This window comes from Erpetoichthys calabaricus, chromosome 2, assembly GCF_900747795.2.
Source record: "Erpetoichthys calabaricus chromosome 2, fErpCal1.3, whole genome shotgun sequence".
In the NCBI taxonomy this organism is placed as follows: Eukaryota; Metazoa; Chordata; class Cladistia; order Polypteriformes; family Polypteridae; genus Erpetoichthys; species Erpetoichthys calabaricus.
Genome location: NC_041395.2, coordinates 50,067,281 through 50,080,038, shown reverse-complemented (window position 1 = coordinate 50,080,038; position 12,758 = coordinate 50,067,281). Strand labels below are relative to the sequence as shown.

At 39.9% G+C, this 12,758-nt stretch overlaps 1 protein-coding gene across 4 annotated transcripts in view; it reads right to left on the bottom strand.

Annotated features, from left to right (window-relative positions):
• Positions 1-4,519: 4,519 nt before the first annotated feature.
• The window catches only part of lmo1 (LIM domain only 1), a 56,668-nt gene continuing 48,429 nt past the window's right edge, over positions 4,520-12,758 (bottom strand). For all 4 annotated transcript variants that reach the window (XM_028793772.2, XM_028793775.2, XM_028793774.1 and 1 more), the window contains exons 2-4: positions 11,804-12,017; positions 6,496-6,621; positions 4,520-5,015 (exon numbers count right to left, since the gene is read on the bottom strand). In XM_028793772.2, coding sequence (XP_028649605.1) covers positions 4,910-5,015; positions 6,496-6,621; positions 11,804-12,017 — 446 coding nt within the window. In that variant the 3' untranslated portion in view covers positions 4,520-4,909. The remainder of the gene's footprint in view (positions 5,016-6,495; positions 6,622-11,803; positions 12,018-12,758) is intronic.

Genomic DNA, 12,758 nt, shown 5'->3' with positions numbered 1-12,758 from the left:
AAAAGGGGACACCGGCATAAAAGTAGAATTTAGGATTTAAGATTTCGAGGTAAGTGAAGTTACCATAGTGTATTAAGCTACAAAAACACCAATTCTTATAAATGTACTCACCGACTGTAGGACACCTAAACACGGAGTTACTTCAATAAGTTTCAGTTTTATATTTAGATGTGTTAAAATGTATGTCTGAACCACTCCAAGTCTGAAATGTAAAAAGGTACTTTAAACTTAACAGCTGCTTAGCCTTAACCAAAGAAGGCCGAAATAAAATGTGGAAGTGTTAATAGTAAGAAAAGTGGGCACTATCAGCACTGAATGCACCCCCAATTTGTCACCATTCATGCCTAGTGTAAACACCGCCAGATTTAGAGGCTTATTGTGCATGAGTGACACGAGAGTGAGCAATTACAGGTCTGTGATGCCGTTAGATGTTTGGGGCAGCAATGAATGGATCAACATGTGTCTATCTTGCTCTGAGAATTGTGGGTAAGCCATTGAACCCCATTCATGATGAAGACCAGGGCTTGCAATTTTTCATCATGAATGAGGAATTCCCAGTAAATGTGAGTCATAAGCTTGCACTGATTAAGTCCCTGCCCTTTGTACACAAGTCCCATTTGCTGCTAGTTTGGATGTTTTAGTGAGGTCCTCGGACCAGTAATGTTACGATAACTCATGACCTGTGGCAGAGTGCCTAGAAGACTATTGAACCTGACTATAGAGGAGGTAAAAGATGTAACAAGGTGAGCCTGTGGAAAGATTATTACCAAACCTCAAGGGGCAAAAGCATAGGAACAATGCATTCTCCCAACCCAGTCACCACACTAGCCAATGTCCTATTGGAACCTAACCCCATCTTTCCCACAGAATCAATGCTTCAGTATTATCTGTGGTTTTCATATCCATGGGGTGTTTCACGAACCTAACCCGTGCAGGTGACTAGAATTGAGTGTACATCAAATTTATGATGTTTATATTCGGAGTCTGCATTGTGCTCTTCCCAAAAAGTTGTAGGAGACTGTATATCTTGAACAAACCTTTCATTGATAGCCAAAAAAAAAAATAGATTACAATAAATTGAGGGCCATCATGTTTTCCCATATTTCAGCAACCCTCCATTATATAATCTGACAATCTCTTTAGATTTAAAGCTCCGCTTATCTCAAGCAAATGAAGTATCTAGTCACTTGAATGTTGCAGTCGTACCACATCAACTCCGCTTTTAGCCATCATGTACCTGTTGTGCCATCTTGAACACAGTAGCTATTCTAACCAAGCATACAAAGGGAGCCAATGAACAGGGTTACTTTTTTAATGGTGTTTCGACCAATGATCATACTGACCTGCTTGAAGGAACAGTTTGACATATTCCTCATCTTAGATCATATTGAGAAAGTTGCCATTGTGATCACATCACACATATACTACTCAGTTCTGCAGGTAACAAAGCCCTTCCAGAGTCACAGGATCCTTTTGAAAGCACTTAGCATCCCTTTACTGTGCATCGATGGTGGGAAATCCTTGAAGATCAACCATTTTAAGAAACACCTTACAGGTCTCCTTACAATTTTTGATTAAATTGGAAATTCATTTGTAGCATTTTCCAGGAAGAGCATAGTGGACTGAAGAGGTTCAGAACTCCAGCTTTAGATGCTTTTAAGACTTCAGACAGGTTAAAGAGTTAAGAGTTTAAATACAGGAGATGTCTCAGTCACTAAACACTATCATAAAAGCAATTAAAAGAATTGTACTTCTTGCTTGACCATGATGTACCAGATTCTTAAATTAAGCTATGGCAGCAGTGTGTGCTTTATGGATTTTAAATGAAAGTCACATAAACTTCCAAGACAGTGGGCTAGAGTAAAGTATCTGATAAAAATGATTCAGCAAGACTGATGCTAGAACAAACTGTCTGAAACAAACACCTGTCGCCACTGTAGCCTTTAAGGAGCAGGATTTAATTAATCCTTTAATGGTCTAAATTAATGTGCCCAAAAACATTGTATGCTAATTAAAAAAAAGTAATCCACCAAAGCCCATTCCACATCCTAAAGGGTTGACAGTCCAAAAAGTGGGTGAGTTCCACCTGACAGTTACACATGCTTCCTCCATCTACATTTATACATAATGTAAACCTACAGTTAAAGTATGTGAACTAGTCAGAATTTACCATCAGACCATGACCCACATTCATTTACGGTTTTACTTTACCCATAAATGTTGCTAACACTAAAGATGGCACAGATAAGACATTTTGGTAATATACAAAAGGCAACATCCTAACCTCACACAGAGCCCATCATGTACAGACAGCTCCAATAGGATATCTAATTTGAAGAAATCACCTCAGCACTGCAGACACCCATCCACCACAAAAAAGACTGAACATCTAGCCCAGCGTGAATTCCAAAGCAAGAGCCCACTTAGACAAATGAAAGCTGCCTTTCCTCAATCCATTTGGTCCAGTGAAGAATACAAGGTATATACCACACAATATATACTACTAAAAAAAATTAAGCACTTAATCACAGCAACACCAAATCAGTTAAGCTCCATGCATGTTTAATCTATCCAGTTTGGAAGCCTACACAGTTATGAATCAAGCTTACCCACCTTTCGTGTAAATGAAAATGTGACAACAGGGGTACTAGATAGGAAAGAGCAAGACACATCCAAAGAGGAAATGGTTTTACAGGTGGTGGCCACAGACAATTGCTCTCCCCTTATCCTTCCTGATCAGTTTTGCATTTTGCTAGTTTCCTCATCACAACTGGTAGCATGAGGTTACCTGCAGCAGATTCAGGTTGCTCAGGTAGTGCTGTTCCTCCAGGATCGCACATCCAAGCAAGGTTTGCTGCGTCTCCCGATGCAGTCTAAAGAGCATGGAGGAGATACAAGGAGACAAGCTGTTCTACGAGGAGAGCTGGACAGGGCCATAGAAGGGCATTAACCCAGCAGCAGGACTGGTAGACTGGTATCTGCTCATTTGTGCAAGGACCACCAGGAGAAGCACTGCCACAGCTCTATAAAATGACCTCCAGCTGGTTACTGCTATGCATGTTTGACCATTTTTTTTTTTTTTAAAATAGACATTTCACTTACACTATTTAGGTTGTAGTGATAGCAAAAAATATTCTCATTTTGCTCCACATCAATATATGTTTGATAGAATGCAAGTCTATGGTGACCAATTCAGTGAAACTTTTTTGCATCACTCAAGTAACAATCCACATGTGAAGTTGTAGTCCTATCCTCACCATGTCACAAAAAAGGACTATTTTAAAAAGTTAAACCACCTTGTCAAATCAAATGGAAAACTTGTAGTTGAGAAATTCATTTTTTCCCCTTCTCCTTGTAGACTCAAGGCCCTCTAACTAGAACTGTCTGTTAAACTAAGACTCTGTATATTTGTACCAGCTCTTCAGCATAAAGAGGAGATCATGACAATTTTCTCTAGAACGTGGTGTTCCCCTGCTGTCACCCTTTGATGTTTGGTAATAATCCTTACACAGGTTTACCTTGTTACAACTTATTTCCTCTATTGTCAAGTTCAATTGTCTTTTAGACACTGCCACAGGTCATGAGTGACCGCAATAGTGCTGGTTTGAGGAACTCACTAAACCATCCAAACAGTAGACTTAATGTTTAACTACTTTGGGATGTTTAGATAATACTTGACACTGGAAGGTTATTAGAATACACCATTTATCTGTATGCTGACTGGTGCAAACGGAAATGCTCGACTATCATGCAAATGAACCCAACTTAAGACACTGCTGTGTTATATTGCTCAGTCTTGGATACATTTGGCTTGATGTAATAATGACATCCATCTTGAATTCAGTTAGCAACTTAAAACTACTTAAGAGTTCCCCAATACAGCCTACTGTGGTTACTTTAAACAGCGGATGGTGACAACTGGATTTAGTGGCAGTCTGAAATTGCACGTGTGAATTGACGTTCTGTTTGTTGCATCATCTCCGAGAGGCAGATGCAGATTTTCTTCAGGATGATTCCACTTACCATTAAGCTTTAATGTTTTTAATTTTACAGGTCTCTCTAGACAGATTGACGACATGTAAAAGTTCACCAATGAATAAGCAGTTACTGGGATGAACTCCTGATCAATGAATAAGGTAGGGAGTCAGGACTTTAAATGCTCAGGCACATCTGAGAATGTTCCATTTTTGTTCAGGTTATCCAGAAGAGGTTTATTTAACAATAAATTAGTAAAAAATACAGGTGTTTGGGATGTTGTGAGCATAAAACTGGATGAGACAAATACGATTTAGTCAGAGGATGTTGGATATTGTCCAGTGTTTGATACCATACACCTGGTTAACATTAAAATGTTCACTGGCCTTTACTACAAACTACATGGGGTAAACATTTATATATAAAAAGATTGGAGTATTCCTTCAAGTGCTAATATTTCCAGAACCCACCTTCAAGACTACTTAATTACTACAAGGCAATGCAGTAATGCATAAGTTAGTAATTTATCATTAAGACAAAAAGCTTCAAACATTTAAGAATCTTTAATTTCACACTAGTAATAAAATTGCATTACATTTTCATAAAATAAATGTTCCCGTTTATATATACAGAAAACAGACTGTACAGACCCTCCCAGCAACCCTCTGCAAAGGGAAAACTAAAAATCACAAAAAACCATACAGGCAACGGAGTGCTCAGCTAAGCAGGCACAACTGTACATCTAACTGCTCAGTGTTTGGGGAGGGGGTAAGGAGCGGCTAAAATGCCAAAAAATGAACATTTACAATACAGTCTCTCTGCACCAATAAAAGGATTGAAAAAGTATTGCAAGCAAGCAGACAGACGCTCTCCAATGTGAAGTGCAGCAGAACATCCATCCATCAGCATGGAGCTTCAGCAGGTGGGACAGCAGCTACTGAACTTGTGTTTCAAAGCTTCCATTCAGCTGTCCTTCCTCATAGTCCATCTGACAAAGAATCATGTTGTTCTTCAGGAAAAATTTGTCTCCTACGCAAAACCTGCAAGGAAGATTTAAAAAGAATACTGAAAATCCTATCCAAGGAAGGAACCTACACCTGAACACCAGCAAAACCAAAGGAGTTGGTGGTGGATTTTAGGAGGCCCAGACCCCTCATGGACCCTGTGATCATCAGAGGTGACTGCAGACCCATAAATACCTGGGAGTGCAGCTGGATGATAAATTGGACTGGACTGCCAATACTGATGTTCTGTGCAAGAGGACAGAGCCGGCTATACTTAGAAGACTTGCGTCCTTCAATATCTGCAATAAGATGCTGCAGATGTTCTATTAGATGGTTGCACTGAGACTGAGATCGTTCCTCCCCCAAACTGTGCATCTCTTCAATTCCACCCCCCCGGGGGGGGGGGGTATAAACGTTAACATTATTCAAAGTTAGTCTGTTTTTACCTGCATTATTACTCTAATATTGTTTTTTGTATCAGTATGCTGCTGCTGGAGTATGAATTTCCCCTTGGGATTAATAAAGTATCTTTCTACAAAATAAAGTTGAGTCGGGCCAACTGATCAATAAAAGGTATAGAACATGGGTGGTCAAGGTCAGTCCTGGAGAGCCGCAGTGGCTGCAGGTTTTTGTTCCAACCCAGTTTCTTAATGACAAAATTCTTGCTGATGACACTTATTGCTTAAATGACATTTTACTTCATTTTAGTGGTCTTGTTTGTTAAGGTTCCCCACCCTCAATTGTTTATTTCAATCTTAAACAGCTACATTCATTGTTCTAATGGCTCCTTATTAGCAATAAAATTTAAATGACAAAGCAGCCAGCAGTTCATCTAGCTTGTTTTCATTTACATCTGTGCGTGTTCATCAAGCACGGTTTGATTTAATAGAACATGTAACAGACTGAAAATTCTGTTTTAGGCTTCAAATCATTTAGAGGATATCCTTGGAGAGGATACAAGCAGCTTACATTGTAGACTAACAAGCCGCAAGACTGGTAAGGATTGGTTTCTAATTAAGTTGTTGGGTTGGAATGAAAGCCTATAGCCACTGTGGCCCTCCAGGACCGACATTGCCCACCACTGGTATAGAATGTTGCAAAAAAATGTTTTCTGAACAAGCTCAACTTCACTTCCAGAACAGAGACTAAAAATTGTAACGAACTATAATCTAATTTCACCAGTAAAGAAACCAAGTCTAAGACTTTTAGGCTGTTGCCCAATAAACAAAGGTTCGTCCACAATAGCAAGACTGAGTTTAAGAGGTGGTTGGCAAGCATTGCACTCAAATGCAACTTGTCCCAGTGTGCACCATGCTGAAGACAGTTTGAATATTTGATAATCTGCCTTCAATAGGTTTTGGTGTATTGTGGTGTTTTCAGTCCAATGCTCACACCCCTTATCTAGTAAAACTAGATATTTACTGCGCCCAGACTCCTATTAGGGAGTTGGTGTGGAATTTGGAGCAATGAAATTGGCAAAAAATGGGGGTTAGGAATTCAAAATGTGTACACCTACCTTTGATTACAAAGCTGACAGGCAAAACAGTCCAAATGGTAAACATTCTCTCTAGCTCTCATCACCATTTCAAAGGCTGGGATCAGTTTGCTGCAAGCTGCACAGTTCCCAGTGGTCCCAAACAGCCTAAAAAAGAAAAAAAAAAAGCTTAACAGTGCATCATAAGATTTCTGCTCGGTATCTCCTGTATGCCATTCTTGGCACATGGATGCTTTGTTAATGAGGGTACAATCCTAGATCCTAATTCCTTGCTAATGAGGCAGTTTGCATTTACATGGTTGTAATCTTGCTCTTCAAAAGAGTTTACTTTAACAGGTTCATTGGGTGGGGGTGGGAGAGAGCAGATACACAGAAATCAGTTTAGAAGGTCAAAGGTTTTAAAATTACATTCATCCTCTTCCAGGATCTTGTGAAACTGTGGTCTTGTAAGGCAAAGGTCCCTAAGCGGCAATTTACTCAAACCTGTCATCTCTAGTTCTGTTTATGTGGTGCCCAATTAAAAAGCCAGGAGAAACAAAATGTCAAAGTCAGGAAACATTTGTCACCAGAAACCTATCACACTGTTGTCCATCCATTTTCTGTTGAGAGTCTTCAATTCAGGTTTTTGATACACCTTAACACTAGAATTACCAGAGCCTACGAAAAAACTTGGATCTGTCCCACCTTAAATCGCTTAAATCCGTTCGCAGCTCTCCGCCAGTGTCTCGTCTTCTAAATGTGCACATAAAGACAAGCTGCAAGCAGCCGGCTATTCCATCCCCCCACCGACTTAGAACATGCACAAACTTCTCCCAGCTCACGCCTTGATTGATTAAGACTCCACTTCAAATCACAGAGTGGAAATAGATCGTTATTTGGACCACACGCATTTCATGTGTGTTCCGTTTCTACAGTAATCTGTAGAAACAGTGTTTAAACAAACGGTTTTCATATTCTAGTAGTAAATGACAAAATGTAGGCATAAACTATAATGTATGAAGCCGGAAGTCCAAATATCAAAGAAATGCTTTCACAAAAAGGTTTAAAAATAACCGAACAAGTGCGCTTGTATTCAAAAATATAATCGCAGGAAAAAAGCCGCCTTAGCATGAGACATTGACACAGATTTACTATGACTGCTGCCGTGGTGCAACAGTATCAGCTGCTGACTGGGAATCAAAAGGTCACGATCCTGCACGACTCCCTTTTGAGAACTGCTCTTACTCTTAGAATAAAAACCATACGATCGATTTCAGTCTAACAGCCGGTATAATTTATGATACTTGTGAAATAAAAAAAACACAGCCAACCTTTACTTTTCATTCTCAGTCGCGTTCAGGATCCTTCCCCTCCCCATCTGACACTGTTTTCACATAAAGACGCGCTATAGTTGTGCAGTGTATCACGATACATACTACTGCTGTTTTTGTACTTCAGGACATGCAGAGGAAAGCATAGTAAAGAGCAGCAACTTCCGCGCTATATGCAATCAGACACTCCCCATCTGATGGCTGTTTTCACATAGACATAATGCAATATTTTTTTAAACAAACCGCGTCAGATCGGGTGTGAATTTATACTGCTGCTGTTAGAGTCCGATCAGAAGCTGAATAAGCTCCTGTTCTGACCAAGTAAAACGCACAAATTAAGTTTAAAATGTCAATCGCACTTTTGTTAATGATTTTCAGTGCATACCAAATTTATAAATTGTTTTTTTATTATATATATAACTCTGGTCTCTGGAGGCACAGTGGGGTTGCTGTGCTGCAAGTCTGCAAATCTTACCGCTACGCAACATGAGGGAGTATTGTTCTTGAACCTTTTGTGAGTGTTTATTTGATCTTTGGACTTCAGGCTTCACACATTCTATAGTTTATGCCTACATTTTGTAACATTACTAAAATATGAAAAAGTTTGTTTTAACAATGCGTTTACAGATTACTGTGTAAAACGGAACACACATGAACTGCGTGTGTTCCAAATAACGATCTATTATTTCCACTCAAAATCCAGCAGTTCAGTCACTCCCAGATAAACAAGGCATGAGCTACGAAAACTTAGTGAACATTCTGCAACAGAGGGGGATGGAATAGCCAGCTGCTCGTCTTAAAATCGGCACATTAAGACAAGACGCTGGCGGAGAGGGGAGAACAGTTTTAAGGTGGGCCGGATCTACGAGTTTTCGTTGACTGGTAATTCTAGTGTTAACAGTCTGAACCAACTCTAGGTATGGGCTGACCTGAGCCAGTCAGCATTTCATCTTGTTCCTGTCTTCCTTCCACATTCCAAATGTACACATCTTCCTGGAGTGTCCCTATATGAGAAACAAGAAAATGGAAAAAACCAGCACCGGCTAGGGACTATGCTGGGATTTTAAGCAAGGACCGTTGGGCTGTGTATCAGCTGCCCTTTTCAATATTTCAGCAAAGCCAGGAGTTCCTTACTTAATATGGACAAACAGGACCTTGCATATGATCATTTTGACTGCAATGCACACTTTGGCATTTAACCAAACTGGTTAAAAATGTACAACCATCCACTGCCTTCTCCAGAAGATCTGTAAATTCACTCCAAATGCCAACAGGTTGTTCACTTTACTCAACTTTTTAAAAATGTATTGCGACCACCACTGCCCTTCAGAAACTCCTTAAAACAATGTTAATGGGGAAGAGTGCAAGAGTATTTCCCCTCTGTGCAGGACCAGGTGCAGGCTCACAGGACAGCCGCACGAGGGCTTTGAACACTTGAGAGCCGTGCCCGTCCTAATATCTCACTCTCCTACTCTTAATGAGTAGGTCAGACAGCCTACCATAATTTGAAAACACTCATTTCTAAAAATTTGCAGACCATTCTATTCTTCATCCAAGATGACATTAGCAAAGAAGAGTAAAAAGCAGTTTGACAGTTAAGGTTGTGCTTCTCTGACAGCTTCTGTTAAGTCTAAATTCAGTGCTGAACACAGTCATTTCTTTGAAATCATTGATTTTAACAGAATTACTGAAATCTATGAATTTTACTTAGGGCTGGCCAGGGGTGGGGAGAGATAGAGGTGGAAAGGGAAAAAAAAAAAAGAAAAAAGACAACAAGCTAACTAGAATCTGAACTGGCCAGTTGTGAATATGCTCTTGGTTTGGAATACTACCACGAGAATGTTCGAGCTCCACTCTGCTCAAAGTAACTTCTAAAAATAACATCTCCACAAATGGAGCACTTCTCAGTTAATGTGCTCACTCGGTTCTACATGTCATTGAAGGCACATTGCTGCAGTTTAAACACTAGAATCCCTGAAGCCCTCCTTAAATCCCTTCACACCTCTCCTTATAAGCATTTTGTTTCGTAAACGCGTCGATCGGCACAAGCAGCCTGCTGTCCCAGCCCCTGCTTTCACGAAGCTTAGCTTAGGGACAAAAAGCACTCCCAGCTCAAGCCAAAGCTCCTTACGTGCATGTGGTGCCTGGAATTGTGTAGGGTAAATACAGTACATTGTTATTTGGAATACATGCATTTCACGTGTGTTCCATGTCTACAAAGATCTGGGTTTTGATTTACATGTTGCAGTCAATTGACAGGAAGTTGGTGTTCTTAAAATGGTGCAGAAGTAAGAACTGCTGCCTTATAACCCAAAAGGTACCGGGTTTGAATCTCGGCACTGCGAGTATTGAGCTGCTGCCATTACTATAAAACACATTTGATTCGAGTCTAAACATGGTGTAAATTTTGGCTACCTGTGAAACACTTATTGTTCAGTTTTCCTCTGATGTTCATGTGGTACAATGAACTTGCCTCTCCCTTGGAGTTGATTGCATTCATCTCCATTCTTTTCACAAGAGTAGAAATGACCACAGTTGGTGCTGTGGCCGACGTCTGCTCGGAACTATTTGTACCGGCAATCACAGCTATGATGTCTTGCCTCACGTTTCCTTTCATCCTACACGTACCCAGATCTTTGTAGACGTGTAACACATGAAATGCACGTATTCCAAATATACTGCATTATTTACCCTATACAACTCCAGGATCCTCACATGTAGATAAAGAGCATTGGCTTGAGCTGGGAGAGCTTTTTGCCCAAGCTGAGCTCTTTCAAGGCAGGGGATAGGACAGCAGGCAGCTTGTGCTGATCAACACATTTACAAAACAAGACGCTGATGGAGAGGTGTGAAGGGATTTAAGGTATGCCGGGATTGAGTTTTTTTGTAGGCTTCAGCGATTCTAAGGCAAAAGTCTAAGGAGAGCAGAAAAAAAAAAGTTGGAATTTCATATGATCACTTTGGATTTGCAGGAACGAAATGCATAGACATGTGAAGCGGTTTACTATCAATGATGTCTGTCAACTAAAATGGCACAATGCCACGGAAGCAGGTGCAGGTTAGATAAAGATTAAAGCTAATGGACTAGCTATTGGAGCTCCATTTCACCTTTCCACTTCGGTGTTCATGTGAATTTTCAGTCTGATTAGACCAAGAAGTGCAAAGTTCATGTTGATTTGTTACTTGTGCCACAAAGAGCAATTAAAATTCTGTGCACATAAAAGTGCAAACTAAACATTAATGTGTATCTTGGAGCCAAATACAATTTGACCACAAATATTTGATCAGGGTTTTTTTTTTTTTTTTTATCCACGTGACTGATAAAAGGTCAGTGACATCACACCTCTTATAATTTACATAGCTTATTTCTCAGCTGCTTGACTTGGAACCTTAAAATTAGTAATCTTGGAAATATTTACTGCCTGTCTAAAATCATGAATGTAGCACTAACCACAACACTGCCTGTATAATTCTTGTATCCAAATCATCATGCGACCATGAGAAACTTGCCGGACAGACACCTCACAAACCATCTCAGCATCCCAAATTACAACCCAAGCAGAGTCCTGCAATGGGTGACACCTCAGCACCACTAGCAGAACTGTTTTTTTTTTTGTTTTTTTTATTAAAAAAAAAAAGTAAGCTGGAGTGCCAATTCTGCCACCAACCCCCAAGCTGGATGCAGGCTAATGTCATGCCCAGGATGGAGCAATTGCAGGTTATGGGCCTTACTCAAGGGCCAAACTGAGTGGAATCATTTCTGGCATATGGATTTGAACCGGCAACCTTCAGATTACCGGCGCATATCTCTAGCCTCCCAGCCACCACTCCGTCTGCTTAGAGAGCGATGGGGTAAAGTACTGAAATTGAAGAATCACCCCTAATATACAAGTCAAAGCTGCACACAACCCAAATCTTAAGCAGTTCTGCATCTCTTGGTACCCCTTTAAAAACCTTGGTCTCACCATTATGGTTTTAAAAAAAAAAAAAAAAAAAAAAGTAAGACGCCATTTTCTTACCTTAAATAATCTCTGCGACACAGAATAAGGTTTGCCTTCGTATACAGTGTGGAGCCCACCTCTCCAAGCCGACAGTCACAGCAGGCACACTTTAGACAGTCTTCATGCCAGTATTTATCAAGTGCCTTCAGCAAGTACCGATCCTTTATCTTCCTGTTACAGCCAGCACACCCCTTCTGTTTGCCTTTGGGCTGCACTGAAAGCATTGGCACACCTATACGGAGGGAAAGAAAACTGGTTTGAATGTAGCAGAAAATGGCAGACTTTCAAATAAAAAAAAATTAAAAAAAATTATATAAAAGTTAAAACTTATTGAAAAACCTCTGGTAGTAATAGAAGTGGAAACTCCTGGCAGACCCTGAAGTACAAAAATGAGGAAAGTAAATCCCATGCAGGTTTCCTACATGAGCACTTAAACTGAAAACTCAAGTTGCCTCAATCCTGAAGATTCAAGAAGTGTACAAGATAGAAGTAAATGACAGCTACTGTACATACATATGAAAAAGGCAACAGTACAGTTAATTTGGACTTCAGGACCCACCTGAAAGTCAAATAGACAAGTACTTCAGATTATAAATACCTTAAAATGAGATTTGCCAACCACAAATATGAGTTTAAAGAGGTGACCCACAATCTGACGAAGCCCTCTTCCTATATGCTCAGAATTTAAGCCTTATTAAAAAGGAATGACCACAATCATCAATTCACACTCCAAAATCCAAACTGCAAATCTTCATAAAATGTTATACTTCAGTTAAAAAGTTGACAAGGGCTCAAGTTTTACAAATACTGTGTTCACATACACTTAGTTGCTCACCAGGTATTCCATCTATGTGGGTACTCTTACAGAACCCTTCACACAGTAAACACAAAAGGTGGCATGATCAAATGAAGAAATGTTTAAAAAGTCCTTTAATTCTTGTGTTAAAGGACATTGAATTGACGCATCAACAGG